This window comes from Cynoglossus semilaevis, chromosome Z, assembly GCF_000523025.1.
Source record: "Cynoglossus semilaevis isolate Cse_v1.0 chromosome Z, Cse_v1.0, whole genome shotgun sequence".
In the NCBI taxonomy this organism is placed as follows: Eukaryota; Metazoa; Chordata; class Actinopteri; order Pleuronectiformes; family Cynoglossidae; genus Cynoglossus; species Cynoglossus semilaevis.
The window spans coordinates 16,549,700-16,564,963 of record NC_024328.1 but is presented as its reverse complement, the minus strand read 5'-3'; the positions used below and the strand labels follow the sequence as shown (position 1 = coordinate 16,564,963).

Sequence of the window (15,264 nt, the reverse complement as noted above, 5' to 3'; positions counted from 1 at the left end):
TACTGACAATTATCAAGGAAAGTAAAGTGTGAAGTTGTTTTAACACAATGGGTGTGGGTGCAGAAGCGGCAATGTGTTTGTGTGGAGGTAACCTGTACCAGATGCTGCCCCTGTGTTATTGATGAGACGAGCATAGATTAATGCAGTAGGTATAAATATTGATTGAGTGCCGGCAACTATGTTGGATCAAGTTGTTAGACACAGATTGACATTAACTGCGTCTTAAGTCCAGGAGGTTTAGTTTTGTTTTGTTGTTTTTTCCTTCTCTGAAACATCCTCACTGTCTGTGATCAGAAGTTAAAAGAAAGCCTTTTAAGAACACCCTCTGTATCTATGTGAAACTCCTGCTCTTTCAGATAGCACAACTGTTACATTACAGCACAAATCTAATGTGTGGCCTCCAAACTCTGTGTCTCGGTCTGTTGCACCTCCAGCCACCATCCAGCTAATAACGGCTCGGAGAGGCTGGACTCTGTGATGCCACAGGAGTTAAATCAAGCACAGAGTCCCTGCAGCTTTGGGTCAAAAGTATCTAATGTTATTGAACCCAGACAGCCTCACTTTTCCTTGCAAAAAATGTCTTAACTAGAGTAGAAAATAAACACAAGTCTGCTGTGTTTGCAGATATTCTCCTGGAATATTTGGAGCTTCAGCCAAGTTCCCTCCTTTCTCTCTCTCTGTCTCTCTCTTTCTATTTCTCTCTTTAATGTTAGTGATTACAATTTTGCATGTTTGACATTTAACTCATTCAACAAATGAACATAAAAGATAAGATCACAACATTTATACGTAGAAATGATGTCACATTTTCAAAAAATCCATGACCATGAGTTTGGCACCTTTTGTTGACAACAACGGAAACAACTTTTTTTTTCTTAAAGATAATGAAACATTTGTTTTTGTTTTTTCCAAAAAGGCTTTAATGTGCAATATGATATATCTACCTGCAATACACTGAAATATCTTTTTATGTGAAACACATTTCTTTGTTTGTTTGTTTGTTTACAGTGCCACAAAGTAGCACTCTGTCATTGTATTTGTTGTTGCCTTTTTCAGGAAGTTTAAAACTGCAGCTGATGTTCAATTACTGTTTTTATGAGTCATCGTTGTCACCGCATACTGTGGAGGTTGGAGGGAGGATGGTCAAATTAACACTGTGGTTGTGTGCAGTACTGCTACTACTGCTGCTGCTGTTGCTGTTGTTTTAGTCACAGCAACCTGAACTCTCTATTTGACTCTGCAGTCTATAGTGACGCCATTATCTCTCAGTGTCTTTCAACACTCGCCCCACGTCAACATGCTAGGCACATACATCTGGACTTATTTGCACATGGAGAGAGAGAGAGAGAGAGAGAGAGATGCTGTCAGTGAGATGGTGAAACAGAGCTGGGGATTCAGAAGGACTAAAATGTAATATGATGCAGACATGTGCTGAACCAAAACAAACATACACAATTGTAAGTAGGTCAAGACATAGTGGGAACAGAGAGCAATAAGATGCATTATTTCCAGTGGAGAAAAGTCATTTACGTCTGAAGAGATAGGAGACCACCCACATACACACACACACACATACACACACAGACATTGTATATAGTACTGTAGCTACTCCATCTGTCATCAACTCACCCTCTCACAGGGGCAATAAATCAATCCCTCCAAAAAAATATGGCACCTCCATACACACACACACAAACTCACATACAGACCCACACACATCAAACGTTCACAAATTTAATCTTTACGTCTGCATTTGTTCGTCCAAATTTTCTACTAAATCAAATCTGAGCTGAGAACATTGGACGTAAACAGATCTAGTCCTCCCTGGTGAAGTGAAATACTACCTCTTCTGGGTATTCATCAATTAAGGATGCCTCACTTCTTTACATGTATTCCAAATGTAATTCAATATTAATTGAGATTCATATATGCCAACACTCGTGACGGCTTTCTCCCTGAATTCACTGTCTGGACCGTAGACATGCCAACTACACTTCAAATTGTGAATGAGGTTTGTAAGTAAAATGCACAGCTCTTTCAAAGGCTACAATAGGTTTTTATCACATAAGAAGCTTGTGGAGAAAATGGTAGCAGACATTTAAGTATGACGGTGACACAGAGCGGGGAGAGGAGGTGACTGTTCCGATCAATGGCTTTCTGTGCTGTTCTGGTCACAGATGGTCTATTTGTATTGAACAATAGGAACGTGTTCTTGTCCTCGAGTTTTTCACCAATTACTTTTTTACTCTTACTCAAGTAATTATTTGAATGACTTCTTTTTACTTCTACTTGAGGAATATTATTCTGACGTAAAAGTACTTTTATTAAAGTACAATTTTTGGCTACTCTAACCACTTGTGGTTCTCGATCCCTGGCTTTGGTACAACTCTGGTCCAACCAAACACCCCGGTGCTGAGCCATGTATTCTGTTGTTTTACTCCTAGTATACTGTTGTGTGCTCACAGCGTTGTGTTATGACATTAGTAAGTTCTATCAATTTCAATCAATTAATTCAATCAATTAATCAACATTAAATTATGGTTGCAGCAGTGATTTGTTCTGATCATGCAGTGAACCTTATACATTCAACGTCACTGAGAGGTGACATGCGTACGACACACAGCAAAGTTGCCGGTTACACCTGCAAACACATTCACGTCCAATGAAGCACTTTTTCTCTGCAACAAAATGTTCCGTGTCACATACTAAAATCATGGTGTTATTATCAGCTGCACTGTTTTGTCTTCTCTACTCACAGGTATACATTCACGTCCCACTAATGAAAGCCTAAATAAGCTGCATCAGTCTCACCAGGTCATCAAGCACCATTATCGGCAGAGCCTCAGCTCCGATACCTCCCCTTCATTGATCCCAAGTGCCAAAGACTTGTTAGAGGCTATCAGTACATCCTGTTCCCTCTGTAATTAATTTATTTTTTATTTACTCGTCTCCTCTGCTAATTTTTTTTCACATGGCTCAATGTCTCATTGTGAAAAGACAGCACAGGAAACGAGAGGAAAAGACTCACAGTTCTCAAGCTATCGACTGAATGTGACCATTGAAAATCATTCAAACAATTGACAAAGAATAAGAGAAATAGATTTAAATGTGAGTTGGTCAGTGGCGGGTGTAAGTTCACAGAGTAATGAGGTAAAGCTGTTTCTACCTGGTTAGTCTGATGCCAGAATAAGATTAGGTAAACAGGAGACATTGTGTTTGTATATTTATCTGTGTGTATGTGTAATGTTGGCCCGGTGGGGGCTTGGGCCAGCGAGGTATATATGTTTGACACTATTGTTTTAGACTATGCTTTTTCGTAAATTATTTATTTATATATGTATCATATATTTTATAAAAATGGTTATAGTACCTATCTGCTGATTACTGTAATGTGTAGCATCTCAAGGCTTCCTATGATTTCTCTTATTACACATTTTAACTTTTCTCTAGTAGCTGAAAAAGGGATAAATATTTTAGTTTGCTAATATCCATGAATCCTTCCATGTTGACCTTCAAATCAAATATACAACAAACAACATTCATGCAAAGTGCACGGAAACTTTCCATCACTCAGTCTTCCCAAAGCAAGAGAGCAGACAGGGTTAGACTAGGACAATAAGGTGAGGTAGAAGGTACATGCGAATAATGTTACTTGAGCTAACACAGCAGCCTTTACATATTCCACTTCACATAGACTTTAAAGTACAAGTAAAAACAAAATCGGACAAATGGTGGCTCTGCAGGATTAATATCAAAGTTTCCATTCTTACCTTTGATGCCAAATTTGGAGTTCCCTCCGAACTTGAGAATAACCAACATCAGGAGGAAACCTGCGAAGGCTACAGCAGCGATACCTACAACCACGTACACCTGCAGGATGTAAACGGAAAGTGTAGGTTAAAATAAACAAACAAACAAAAAAACAACCTCAGGCTGCCTTTTCACACTTGTTCAATTACAATTATAGCTGATGTAAAATAAGTGTGAAGCACGACTTACTGCAACTCTGTCCTCAGGTGGTTCACTTGGAGGACCATCTAACAGACACAGAGCAGAGATTATCAGAGGAGAAGAGACACTGAACCAGTGAAGTATGATTTGATAAGATCAGAATAGCATATGTAACATAACACAATGTGTTTCATAGAGAAATACTGACCAGAACAAACAAGCCATAAATTGATTATATATGGTGTGTTGTTTACATACAATTCAAAGGCCAGAGGTCTTTGATACTTAATCATCTATCACGGCAGTCTCCAACCGTGTTTTGTACCAAGGTCCGGTCGGCCAGTATGCAGACCGATAATATTGCGCCCTCGTTGCAGTATCATTAAATTTTCAAAATAAAACATCTAGTCTGAAAGATGTTGTATTCTGTCAGTATCATAGTCTGAATGACCTGTTGTTTTGAAACATTAATAGATTATCTTTGAATGAAAAAAGTAAAGAGATATAACTGGATTCTTTTTGAATGAAGTAAACTGAAGTACATGTTTTCAATGTGCCCTTCTGTGGCCCGGAACCAAATGAACACCTGATCTCTCATATCCTCAGTGTCTAACAGTGTACGTCGAACAGAGAGACAGTAATAACACTAAATCACTAAAGGTTTGGCACATTTTTGTGTAAAAAATGTCAACTAGTACTGACATCAACTAGTACTGACAGAAAACCAATGAATTCTCAATGGATTAATCTGTCAGTGAGTATAAAAGACAAATAAAGGTTGTACCTGTGCTCACATCTGCAGGTAGGGGGAGATTTTGGAGAAAGAAACAACAAATAATTAGCTTTTACACAAGAAAAAAATTATTAGCAAAAACACACTGGTCAGAGCATCACACCTCTGTACCATATCAGGTTATCATCAGTGTCTATTTGATTCCAAATAATTGATCAGTTGTCGTTTATCTCACTCACCGTAGTAGTAGGGCTCAGTTCCAAAACCTAATGATCACAATAAAAAAAAAAAAAAACTGTATTACTGTTTGTGTACACTGGGTGAAGACTGTAGTAATTCTGTTGTTTTGAGATATTTCCAATTACTTCCATGCAAAATAGAAAGCAAAAGCTTTTAAACAGTTTATGGAGAAACTTTTGACAAAACCTTTTGCAGTCTCCCAAGCCATGGCTATCTAAATTTCATTGGTGAAGCTCTCAAACATTCATTCATAATTATAATAACCAATAAATAATAAGTAAATAACACACTTTATGAGCATCTAGAGTGGGGTGTCCAACATACAACCTGCGGGCTAAAGTCTGCCCGCAAGGATGTCCAATCCGGCCCGCTTGATGAATTTTGAAAATAAATAATAAAAACACTTAATGTTTGTTATCATTATATTTCATTAAATATTAATATGTGATAATAAATATCTAATATACTTGTACTTGTTTGCATATTATGAATGTACTGGTCCGGCCGACTTGACATTTAATTAAGTTGATGGTGGCCTGTGAACCAAAATGAGTTCAACCCTGCTCTAGAGAGAACGTATTTCTTAGAGGTACTCATTGCAGGATGTTTTGAGTTTTGAGTGTTTTTGATAATAGTTCTCACTCATTTCTGGACTTTAGATACATTTTCTGTCTATAACTGGTTACAGTCTGTGTCCCTTCAGTGTATTGAGAATGTTTTTTGGCTGAGTCTAAATGGAACAGCTTAAAGTCTAACTTTTAACTTTAATCCACTGATTTAAAGCATCATTAAAAGCATCAAAATAATTTAAACCTTTTTGTTTCTTGTATACATGACTTTATAACTAAGACTACTATGGGTTATGCACAATGTATATACATGCTGTAAAATGAAGTGTTAATATGATTAGAAATAAGCATTAAACAACATTAGAAAATGTTAACTTAAATAAGCTCTACATTTAGTGTCTGGTCTTAACATTTCTAGCAGAAATGTGTACACGTGGGCTATAATGTATGGGAATCTATTTTGTGTGAAATTGTGTTAGAACTCACCTTTACCCCATGGCTCCCCCATGAAGTGTGCATCCACCTCCTTTTTGTCAGTGCCATATCTATTTTTAGCCACCAGCCTGTACCTGCCGTTGTTAATGTGTGTGGGACTGTCCAACTGCAGACAACCGTGGTACTCCCTCTCTGTGATGTCATGGATCATGGTCATAATGTACTGCCCCTCTGTCACTTCCACATCGTTCCGATACCACTGCAGTTCTGGCTGAGGGTTCCCTGGAATACGGGAGACAGAAGAGAAGGGCGTTTCTCCTCAAGGTCGCGTTCACCGTCAGTCACTGTGCTTTGTTTCCGTACTAATTGCTGTATTTCAACACACGCTGTGACACACTTCGTACTGAGCATGTCCAATTAGTAGAAATTAATGGGACTTTATCATCTTAATGCCTCTCTTACCTGACACGCTGAAGGGGATGCACCAGTGATGGTCTGAGATGGCATCGCTCAACTTGGTGATTTTAGGAGGAACTGAGTGGGAAAGAAAACACGAGCATGAAAATGTGATAACGAACTGTTTAAAGAGCATGCCATTTATCTCTGACGCAGTAAAACCTACACAGTATGTCCAGCAACAGAGAGGTTTCTCTGTCTCCCACAATGTTCTCTGCTATGCAGCTGATCTTGCTGTTGTGGTCCGAGGATGACAGATTGGAAAGTCGCAGGACTGAAATCTGGCCGGATGTCTCAATCTGAGGTTGTTGAAACACAAACGCACAAACGACCAATCAGAGATGAGCAGTCAGTCTATGACAATCAGTGTTTTCCTGCTTCAGGTCTAACTAAACCAGGGGTCACCAATGTGGTGCCCGTGGACTACTACTACTAAAAACTAGTCAACAAAAGGGTCAAAGATTGTATTGTTACTGTGCTGTTTGAATCAGTTACACCTGTAATGATATTCAAATGATCCCAATGACAATGGTAAGAGGAGTCTCTACTATTGTACGTCCCAGAACTGATTATTATTACTTTGTTCGGGAAGTCTGTATCAAACAAGTAGCTCTTCGTATTACTAAGTGCCATTGAAGTACATAGCTCTCAGGTCGGTGATCCCTGAACTAAACAGCCAAAACTATTCCCAAAAACAACCCTAACACCAAAGAAGATGGCACTTCTTCTAAGATGCGACGTATCTGAACCTTCATTAATGTTGGTTATGTGTTTATTAATTTGTGAAGATTAATTGACATAACGTTCTACCATGCGTATTTAGCACAAGGAAAAGTGCACTGTACATGGGACAGTAGACTGATTCATTTTGCTATGACAATCACTGAAGTTTTTAAAGCAACTGCTCTACAAGATGCACAGCAGTAACTCATATCCACCAATTATATTTTGGATTTTTTTTTTTAGATTGGTCACAAATACAAAATTTGTACTATGTACTTTAGCAATGTATTATACCACATGACAAGGTTTTATCATATTTAGGAATGTTGAATACTGTCAATATTGGTGATCGTTCACGATTAATTGTGATCATGATTAATTACGATTAGTTATAATTAATTAATATAATTAATTTGTAATAATTAACAGCTAACAGCTAACCTTTAATCACATTACAGTATTGTTTTACTGCCCCACAAAAACAAAAGAAAAAATAAATATGTTTTGGTAAGTTACAAAAAAGGTTGTAGTTTAAAAGTTAAAAGTTTGAGTGATTTACCAAATTAGGACATTTTCATGTTTTTCTTTTCTTTTCTTGGGACTTGTATTGAATCTACTCAGTAGTACCCAATTAACAAGACCTTATATTTGCCAACAAACACTTTGTCTGTTTGTTTTTTGTTTTTGTTTTTTCGTTCTTTTGCGTCACAATCCCCGTCTGTTTATACCATACTCTGTCCCTAGGTTAGAGTCTCTAGCGCCTGCCAAGTTAAGCCTGCCTACAGTTCTGCAAAGTGCTCCAGCCATGCATCTTCTACTGGACTAGTCTCAAGACTCTGACCATCTGATTTTTCATCACTTATTAATTATGCCATTTTCCCAATCTTCAGCTGTTTATGTTCTGTGCCCAAGACCATTTTAAACACTGTGACAATAAATAAGACTGAAAAGTAGGACTTGATGAAGAACTAAGATTAAGACGGTGTGCCTAATAAAACTGCTTGTTGTTTATGCTAATAAATCAATAAATGTGCAAAAAATTGGAACCAGTGAGTTGCTGCAGGTATAAACTGAACTGTAATTTCATCATGCTTTACTGCACAAACTAACTTGTATATGGGTGACATAGTAGCTGAATGTTTCTACAGGGAGAAACCATTTGGAGACCAGAAACTACTAAAGACAGCAGGTCTAAACTGCTGCTGTTTGGATTTAGGGGAAAACAACAGAAAACAAGTGTGTGTGTGTGTGTGTGTGTGTGTGTGTGTGTGATCTTACCACATAGTTAGTGAATAATGACATGTCCCATATCAGTTCAGGTGAGGGCACTCCCGCTGTGGTACAGGTCAGCTGCACGTTGTCTCCCTCCATTATCGTCACTTTGGGTGGGCTAAGTGTTGCCGTGGGTAACACTACAAACAACCAAAGGGAGGCGGGGAAAAAAGTAGGAGGAGGACATGAGGATGAGGAGAACAGAGAAGGAGGAGGATTTAATGATGGATTGAAAAGGGTTAGGGTAAGGAAACTTAAGATTCACCACCAACTCTTGGCTCTTCTGTTAAAACACAGAGCACGTTTCAAACTCAAAAATAAGAGTGGAAGAGCAGGAACACACAGCCCCTTAACAACCACCAGAGACGAGAGACAAACCCTGAATAGGACTCTTTTTTTCTTTTCTTTTTTTCGCAAACACACACACCACATTGCATTCAAGCACACTTAGAACCAATCAAACAGAACAGAGAGAAGGTTTACAAACTGCGATGGTAACACTGATTACAAGTACATGTCTTCAGCTGCATGGATACAAAATTGATTGGATGGAGTCTGAGTCTGCATCCTCCATAAAAGCAAAAACAAAAAACAGCAATTGGAAATACTGTGTGTCTGTGTGTGTGTGTGGTCCAGCCGACCATGAGGTGACCTCAGCATGACCAATCGCACTCAATCAGAGTCTCGTGAATGTCACTGTTGATGAGAAGACAAGCAGAAAAGGTGAGGGAAGGAGAGGAGAGAAGAGCATAGAAGAAAAGAGAAGAGGAGAGGTGAGAAAATGTGAGGATAGAAGAGAAAGAGGAGAAAACCAATAAATGGAGAACCTATTAACAGTTAGCACAGATAAATCCTGGCTGATTTTTTAACGAAGCAACACTTTTTTGCCTCTGACCTCTTCTAGCCTCTCCTGTTCATCAGCATATCGCTTATCACCAGGGCAACCCACTTATCACTACAGCAACCCAGTCAACCACTGCACTAAAAACCATTCATTTCAGTGATGGCAGGCCAGCTGCCATATCACGACCATATATCTTTAACAGACTGTGACTATCAGGACATCCAAACACTTTACACACACGCGCACCAGGGCAGATTATTTGAAGACCAGGGCAGATTATTTCTTAAAACATAATTCTGTTTATCTTTTCAATTCATTGAAAGTAAATTTAGACATAAATGTTAATATTAGCCAACACTAATTTTTGTGATTTACAGTGGAACCTCAAGATACGAGTGTCTAGACATATGAGTATTTCGAGATTCGAGTTCTCTCGCGAGTCTTCCGTATTGTGTTTGTGTTATTTATGTGATTTTCTCTATATTTGCGAAACGCATGATGACCATGGAATTTAAGCATAAAATTGTCGATAAATATGAGCGTGGTGCCCTCTAAAAAAATACAAGCAAATGCCAGAGTGTTAAAATCCCAGAGTTTTGATGACGAGAGTAGAAAATTTTACACTTTGGTGTAAATGGGCACAAAGTACACTTTTCAGGTTGCACCATAATCTCTCTCTGGTGTTCTTTCTATGCCGTGTTAGTGTAGAGTTATTGTAGTGTTTATTTTATTTAATGATAGACTCCCCGAGAGTTTATTTCTTGATTGAGTCTTTCCCAGCCGCACCAGGAGTGGTTTCGATTTTGTCATCAGCGCTCCACGCCCTCTCATTGGTTGAATCCAGTCACATGTTCTGAGCCCACATCTCAACGACACTAACCGACGTCTGCTTCAACAGCCTGGTAGGGCTGCAGGTAGGCTAAGAAACTAAAGTGAATAAATAATGCATGGAATATTTTTTTCACGTTTCAATCCGTAAATAACTAAAAACCTTAACGGTTAGACATTAAGGTGGCAAACATGGTTTTAATGTAGTTTAGTTAACTTGTTATATCAGCTGAAATTCACTGCAAATGTTTAATTTATCAGAATCAATATTGTGTTTGTAATGTTAGTACGGTTAAGCAGGTTTTTTGACAAAGAAAAACAGAATTCGTTTTTGAGCTCTATTAAAATAAGCGAATCTATCCCGATGGCAAGCTTTACCGAAGCTACTTCAAAGTTTCCGACTCCCGCCCAAATTTACGTTGCTAGTGGGTAACTGTGCACTAATTGTATGTTGTTGTTTTTTTGTATATAGCTGTGGAAGGTCTACAGCAATGCGGTTCAAAGTACAGTACAAAGGAAAGAAGAAGTACGTCAAACTAAATGGAGCCCCACACTCGGAATTTCTTAAGGAGGGTAAGTTAATGTGTCTGCTTCTTGTAGCCTAAACCATAGCCATATTGTGTCTTTGGGCAATGCACTTGTTTTCCCACTTTATCTTGTGTCTGTGGTGGTAGTAAGATGAACAATAATGCCCAAACTTCATTTAATTTTTTTCTCTGTATTCAAAGCTAAAATGAAGTTGAGTATACCCACTGAAAAAGACATATATTTACTGGATGACACTGGAACAGAGGTCAATGAAGAGGTCTTCAGTGACATTCTGGAGGAAAAAACAGACATCCTGTGGACGATTGTTGACACTTTCAGTCACTGGTAAGCGGTCATGTGATCAAATTGTACTTTGCAAGGTTACAGTATTATCATGTGACCATTGAAATTGACTTAACTACACAAAAATTATTAGATTCAGTTGGGCAGGATTGGCTTTTGGCTTTTTAGCACTTCTTTAATGGGTCAGAATGCTAATTTCAAAGATTCAAAAAATGCAGAAGGGGAGGTATGACTTGGCTGCACCTTAAAAAAAATCACTCATTTTTTTGGCCATAGCTTTCACTGTATGACCTCAAATGGCATGATTTTTGTCCAGGAAACTTAATTTCATGTAAACAAATTTACATAAAATAATAATACCCAAAAAGGCACCCTCTTAGGCCCTTAAGGACATAAATGTCCTCTATAAAATTAAAGCTCTAAATGTATATCAGATAGACATAGATCTTTCAGTCAACCTCAGTTCTTTTCAAAAGTACAAAATTTTGTATTTTTTCTTTGATTATTAATACCTTTATTGGCAGTTTAACAAAGCGTTCACCAGATTTTTGTGAAATATCTGTCTAATATATATTTAGAGCAGTTGTTTATAGAGGACATTTATGTCCCTAAGGAACTAAGAGGGTAGCTTTTTGACAAGATAATTTTTCTTGGACTGCCACTACGGGCCTTAACTAGAACTGTGCCTGTGGTCTTCCATTTCCTCACTATGTTCCTCACAGTGAAAACTGACAGCTGAAATCTCTGAGCTAGCTTTTTGTATCCTTCCCCTAAACCATGGTGTTAAACAATCTTTGTTTTCAGGTCATTTGACAGTTGTTTTGAGGCTCTCATGTTGCCAGTCTTCAGAGAAGATGCAAAGGGGAGAACAACTTGCAACTGGCCACCTTAAATACCCTTTCTCATGATTAGCTTCACCTGTGTATGTAGGTCAAGGGTCAATGATCTTACCAAAACATTTTTGGTCTTCCAATAATAATACCAAAAAGGTATTCAAATCAAGAAAACAACAAGGGTGCCCAAATTTATGCACCTGCCTACTTTTGTTTAAGTAATTATTGCGCGCTTTCTGTAAATCCTATGAACTTCATTTCACTTCTTAAATATCACTGTGTTTGTTTGCTATATGATATATTTAATTGAAATTGCTGTTCCGAACAACCAATGATACATAAAGAAAAATCTTGAAAATGATCAGGGGTGCCCAAACCTTTTCATACCACTGTATTTTAATGAGCAGTTAAAAGAGCAAGGGAGCAATTAACATTCTTGAAAATGACAATTCAGGACTGTGTTAAGCTCAACATTTGTTTTTTAAATTTGTTGATAAATTAATAATGTTTTGATGTATTTTCATCTTATAGTTCCTTTCACCAGGCATCTAACCATGCTTACATTTCTTAATTTATTTTTAACCTTGTTTTAGGAGCATTTCTTTGATGCCGATAGCAATGAGGGCTACATTTTCTGGAAGCTTAAAAACACACAGCGAGAACTCAGCAGTAGCAGTAAAGTTCGGAGAAGGAGCTCTCAAACCTCAGACAGCAGCGGATCAGAGTTGGAGTTGGAGTTGGAGAGGGAAGTGACTAAAGACCAACAGCTGGAGGGAGACCAGTGCTGCGAGGCCATAACTCTATTGAAACACACCACAGATAAAGAACAGATCTTCATGAAAATGAGAACAACCTTCCAGCACAGACAGAAGTTGATCCATGATCCAGAGCGATGCAGCACAGTGCTTACAGTTTTCCCAAGATTCCTTGACACAAAAGGCTTTGTAAGTTCACATTAATTAGGATGATAATGTTTTTTTCCTTTAATAACAGCTTTGTAAAGATGAAAGTGGTAACTTCCTTCCATTGCCACCACCATCAAGTACACATGCACTTGCACTTCCTCCTCTTTAGGTTCCACAAGACTTTGAGCTGTAGTTTGGAGCAGAGACTTCATCAAAATTCTTGGAGAAATGGGGTACACTCCTGAAGGTGAAAATCATTGAGCAAGCCAAAAAACTCAGTAAGACCTCCCAGCTTGACTATGTCATTTAGTCTGCAGACAAGAACCCTGATGAGGATGGGGATAAGGAGGTCCCAGGTAATTGACATAAATGAATGCCCATCTGCCCACCATTTCAAATGTTGTCTTAGTGTGTTGACTGACGTGGTTGTGGTGATAAAATTCAAGAGCCTTATGAATGTTTATATTGATTTGTCAGGTGCATCACATGCTGAAATCAGAGTTTCTCCTCCCCTCTTCTCATGTTGGGATAGTGACATGGCCTCAGTTCTCCTGCTGGTCTACCTCCTGCCACCAAGTGGAAAGAAGGGAGCCATGAAGATCAATATCCCGGAAGCTGTGGATCACGTAGTGAAGTTTCATAAGGTCAGTGTATCCTGATTTCCATTTTGAAACCATCCAATATCAACGAGGGGAATCCACATTCCAAAAAAAATGAATGTTTTGACCAATTATCATTTCTCTTGATACAAAGGAACTTAACCAAGTGGATTTTCACACGATGGGATAGCACAACAACATACTAGATTCAGTAAATCTCAGTCAGGAAATATCTGGATCTAAGAATATAGTTAAGAGGGTTTACTTAATCTGTTCTTCCATAATTCCCCTATTTAGACAAACTGTTCCACAACTAATGTATAAATATAAATAGCAATAAATACAAACACATTTATACAATAAATTTATAAATATAATTAGCAATACATAAAAACATTTTTATAATATAATAAATAGCAATTAACAAATATATTTTATTTTCTTTCTTTTTTTTTAAGTTATCCTCCAACTGTGCTAACAGATTTCTGTCTGACTTATCCATAAAAAAAAGATGTATAGTGTAGTAATACTTTTGTGTTATCTTGCAGTCAGGTCGAAGCCTACGAGAGCACTCTGGTCCAGCCCAGCCCCACAAGAAAAAACATCCATGATACATTGCAATGGTTGGGGAGCTCCTTCCCTGCAAGGCCAGGTCTTCCCTGTCAGCCTTTGATGAACTGTTCAAGACACATTATGTGTCTGGCATCTCCTATGACCAGGCCTTAAACAGCCTGTACACATTTGTGCAAACCACCATCTGTAATATTGATGTGGGGCTTTCTCATGAAACTCCCAGAGTCAAGGACCTCAGGGCAAAGCTCCTCAACTCACCTTGTGATGTATAACTGCTTTGTTTGCCAGTCTACGTTTGTCACCATCCAGCAGTTGGTGCATCATCTCAAACTTACACATGCCTTTATTCCCGGCAAAAAGTTTCATTTGGTGTGTGACCAGAATGGAGGCCGTCAGAGATTTTCCCCTTTTTCTGGATTCAGGAAACATTTCCATTCCAAGCATAGTCCTTCCATAGTCTAGTTCAAATTGATAATGAATCTGTCACTCCCTCAGTTGATGTATCTTATCAGCAAACGATGTCAGCTTTAATTTCAGAGCAACCAGTGAATTCTCAAAGCTGTAATGAGACTAGGCAACATACCCAAGAAATGTGTGCATCCCTTATTGCAAAACTCCTAAGCTGTGGTGTGGTTACTAATGTCATAAAGACTGTTGAAAATATGGAGAAGTTTGTAGAGGATCTAGATTCAAATGTGAAAGATGATGTTGTAAAATTGCTCCCCAATGTTGAGGACATAAGAACAAAATTTGATGAATCCTTGAAAATCCATTTAGCAAACTGAACACTGAGACAAAATGGAAAAACCATTTCAGTGAGAAACTGGGTCTTGTAGAACCTGTTGAGGTCGCTCTAGGGGTGAGGTATAACACCAGAAGGAATCGAACCACTGGCACATACGATCAGGTTCCTGTGACAGACAAATCTGTGTACATTCCTCTGTTGGAAATGCTGAAGTTTGTATTCAACAACAGAGCTTTTAAATCATATTTTGCACCCTATGAAAATACTAAGTTTTATAAAGATTTCTGTGATGGGAGTTATTTTAAAGATCACCCCCTCTTCTCTAAATAAAACAAACTCTCCAAATACAGATATTCTGTGATGATTTTGAAGATGCAAATCCACTAGGATCCAAACATGATATCTATAAGATTGGAAGTATATACTTTATTTTATGAAATCTGTCTCCAAAGATAAACTCAGCGCTTATGAATATTCATCTTTTGACAGTTTTTCATACAGAGGATGTAAAAAGAATATGGATTTGATTTAATCTTAAAACTTCTTCTTCTTTTTCTTTCGGCTTTGTCCCTTTTTCTGTATCTTCTCCTCTGACTCCAACTATCTGCATGTCCTCCCTCACTACATCCATATACACTATATTACCAAAAGTATTCGCTCACCCATTCAAATGATCAGAATCAGGTGTCCTAATCCCTTGGCCTGGCAAGTTGTGTATAAAATCAAG

At 38.1% G+C, this 15,264-nt stretch overlaps 1 protein-coding gene and 1 long non-coding RNA gene across 4 annotated transcripts in view; one reads left to right on the top strand and one right to left on the bottom strand.

The window, feature by feature from the left end:
- Nucleotides 1-15,264, bottom strand: part of ntrk2a (neurotrophic tyrosine kinase, receptor, type 2a) — a 106,781-nt gene that overhangs the window by 68,366 nt on the left and 23,151 nt on the right. For both annotated transcript variants that reach the window (XM_017042958.1, XM_008336700.2), the window contains exons 6-13: nucleotides 8,386-8,519; nucleotides 6,551-6,683; nucleotides 6,391-6,462; nucleotides 5,980-6,210; nucleotides 4,924-4,950; nucleotides 4,736-4,747; nucleotides 4,000-4,037; nucleotides 3,771-3,870 (exon numbers count right to left, since the gene is read on the bottom strand). In XM_017042958.1, the coding sequence (XP_016898447.1) occupies nucleotides 3,771-3,870; nucleotides 4,000-4,037; nucleotides 4,736-4,747; nucleotides 4,924-4,950; nucleotides 5,980-6,210; nucleotides 6,391-6,462; nucleotides 6,551-6,683; nucleotides 8,386-8,519 (747 nt within the window). The remainder of the gene's footprint in view (nucleotides 1-3,770; nucleotides 3,871-3,999; nucleotides 4,038-4,735; nucleotides 4,748-4,923; nucleotides 4,951-5,979; nucleotides 6,211-6,390; nucleotides 6,463-6,550; nucleotides 6,684-8,385; nucleotides 8,520-15,264) is intronic.
- LOC103398168 (uncharacterized) lies at nucleotides 10,091-13,803 on the top strand. 2 transcript variants are annotated; one of them, XR_523480.3, is made up of 7 exons: nucleotides 10,091-10,137; nucleotides 10,524-10,624; nucleotides 10,780-10,924; nucleotides 12,309-12,659; nucleotides 12,790-12,976; nucleotides 13,098-13,264; nucleotides 13,768-13,803. It is a non-coding gene; the product is annotated as an uncharacterized LOC103398168 (long non-coding RNA). The 2 variants fall into 2 exon arrangements; XR_003048911.1 differs by having other exon boundaries at nucleotides 13,772-13,802.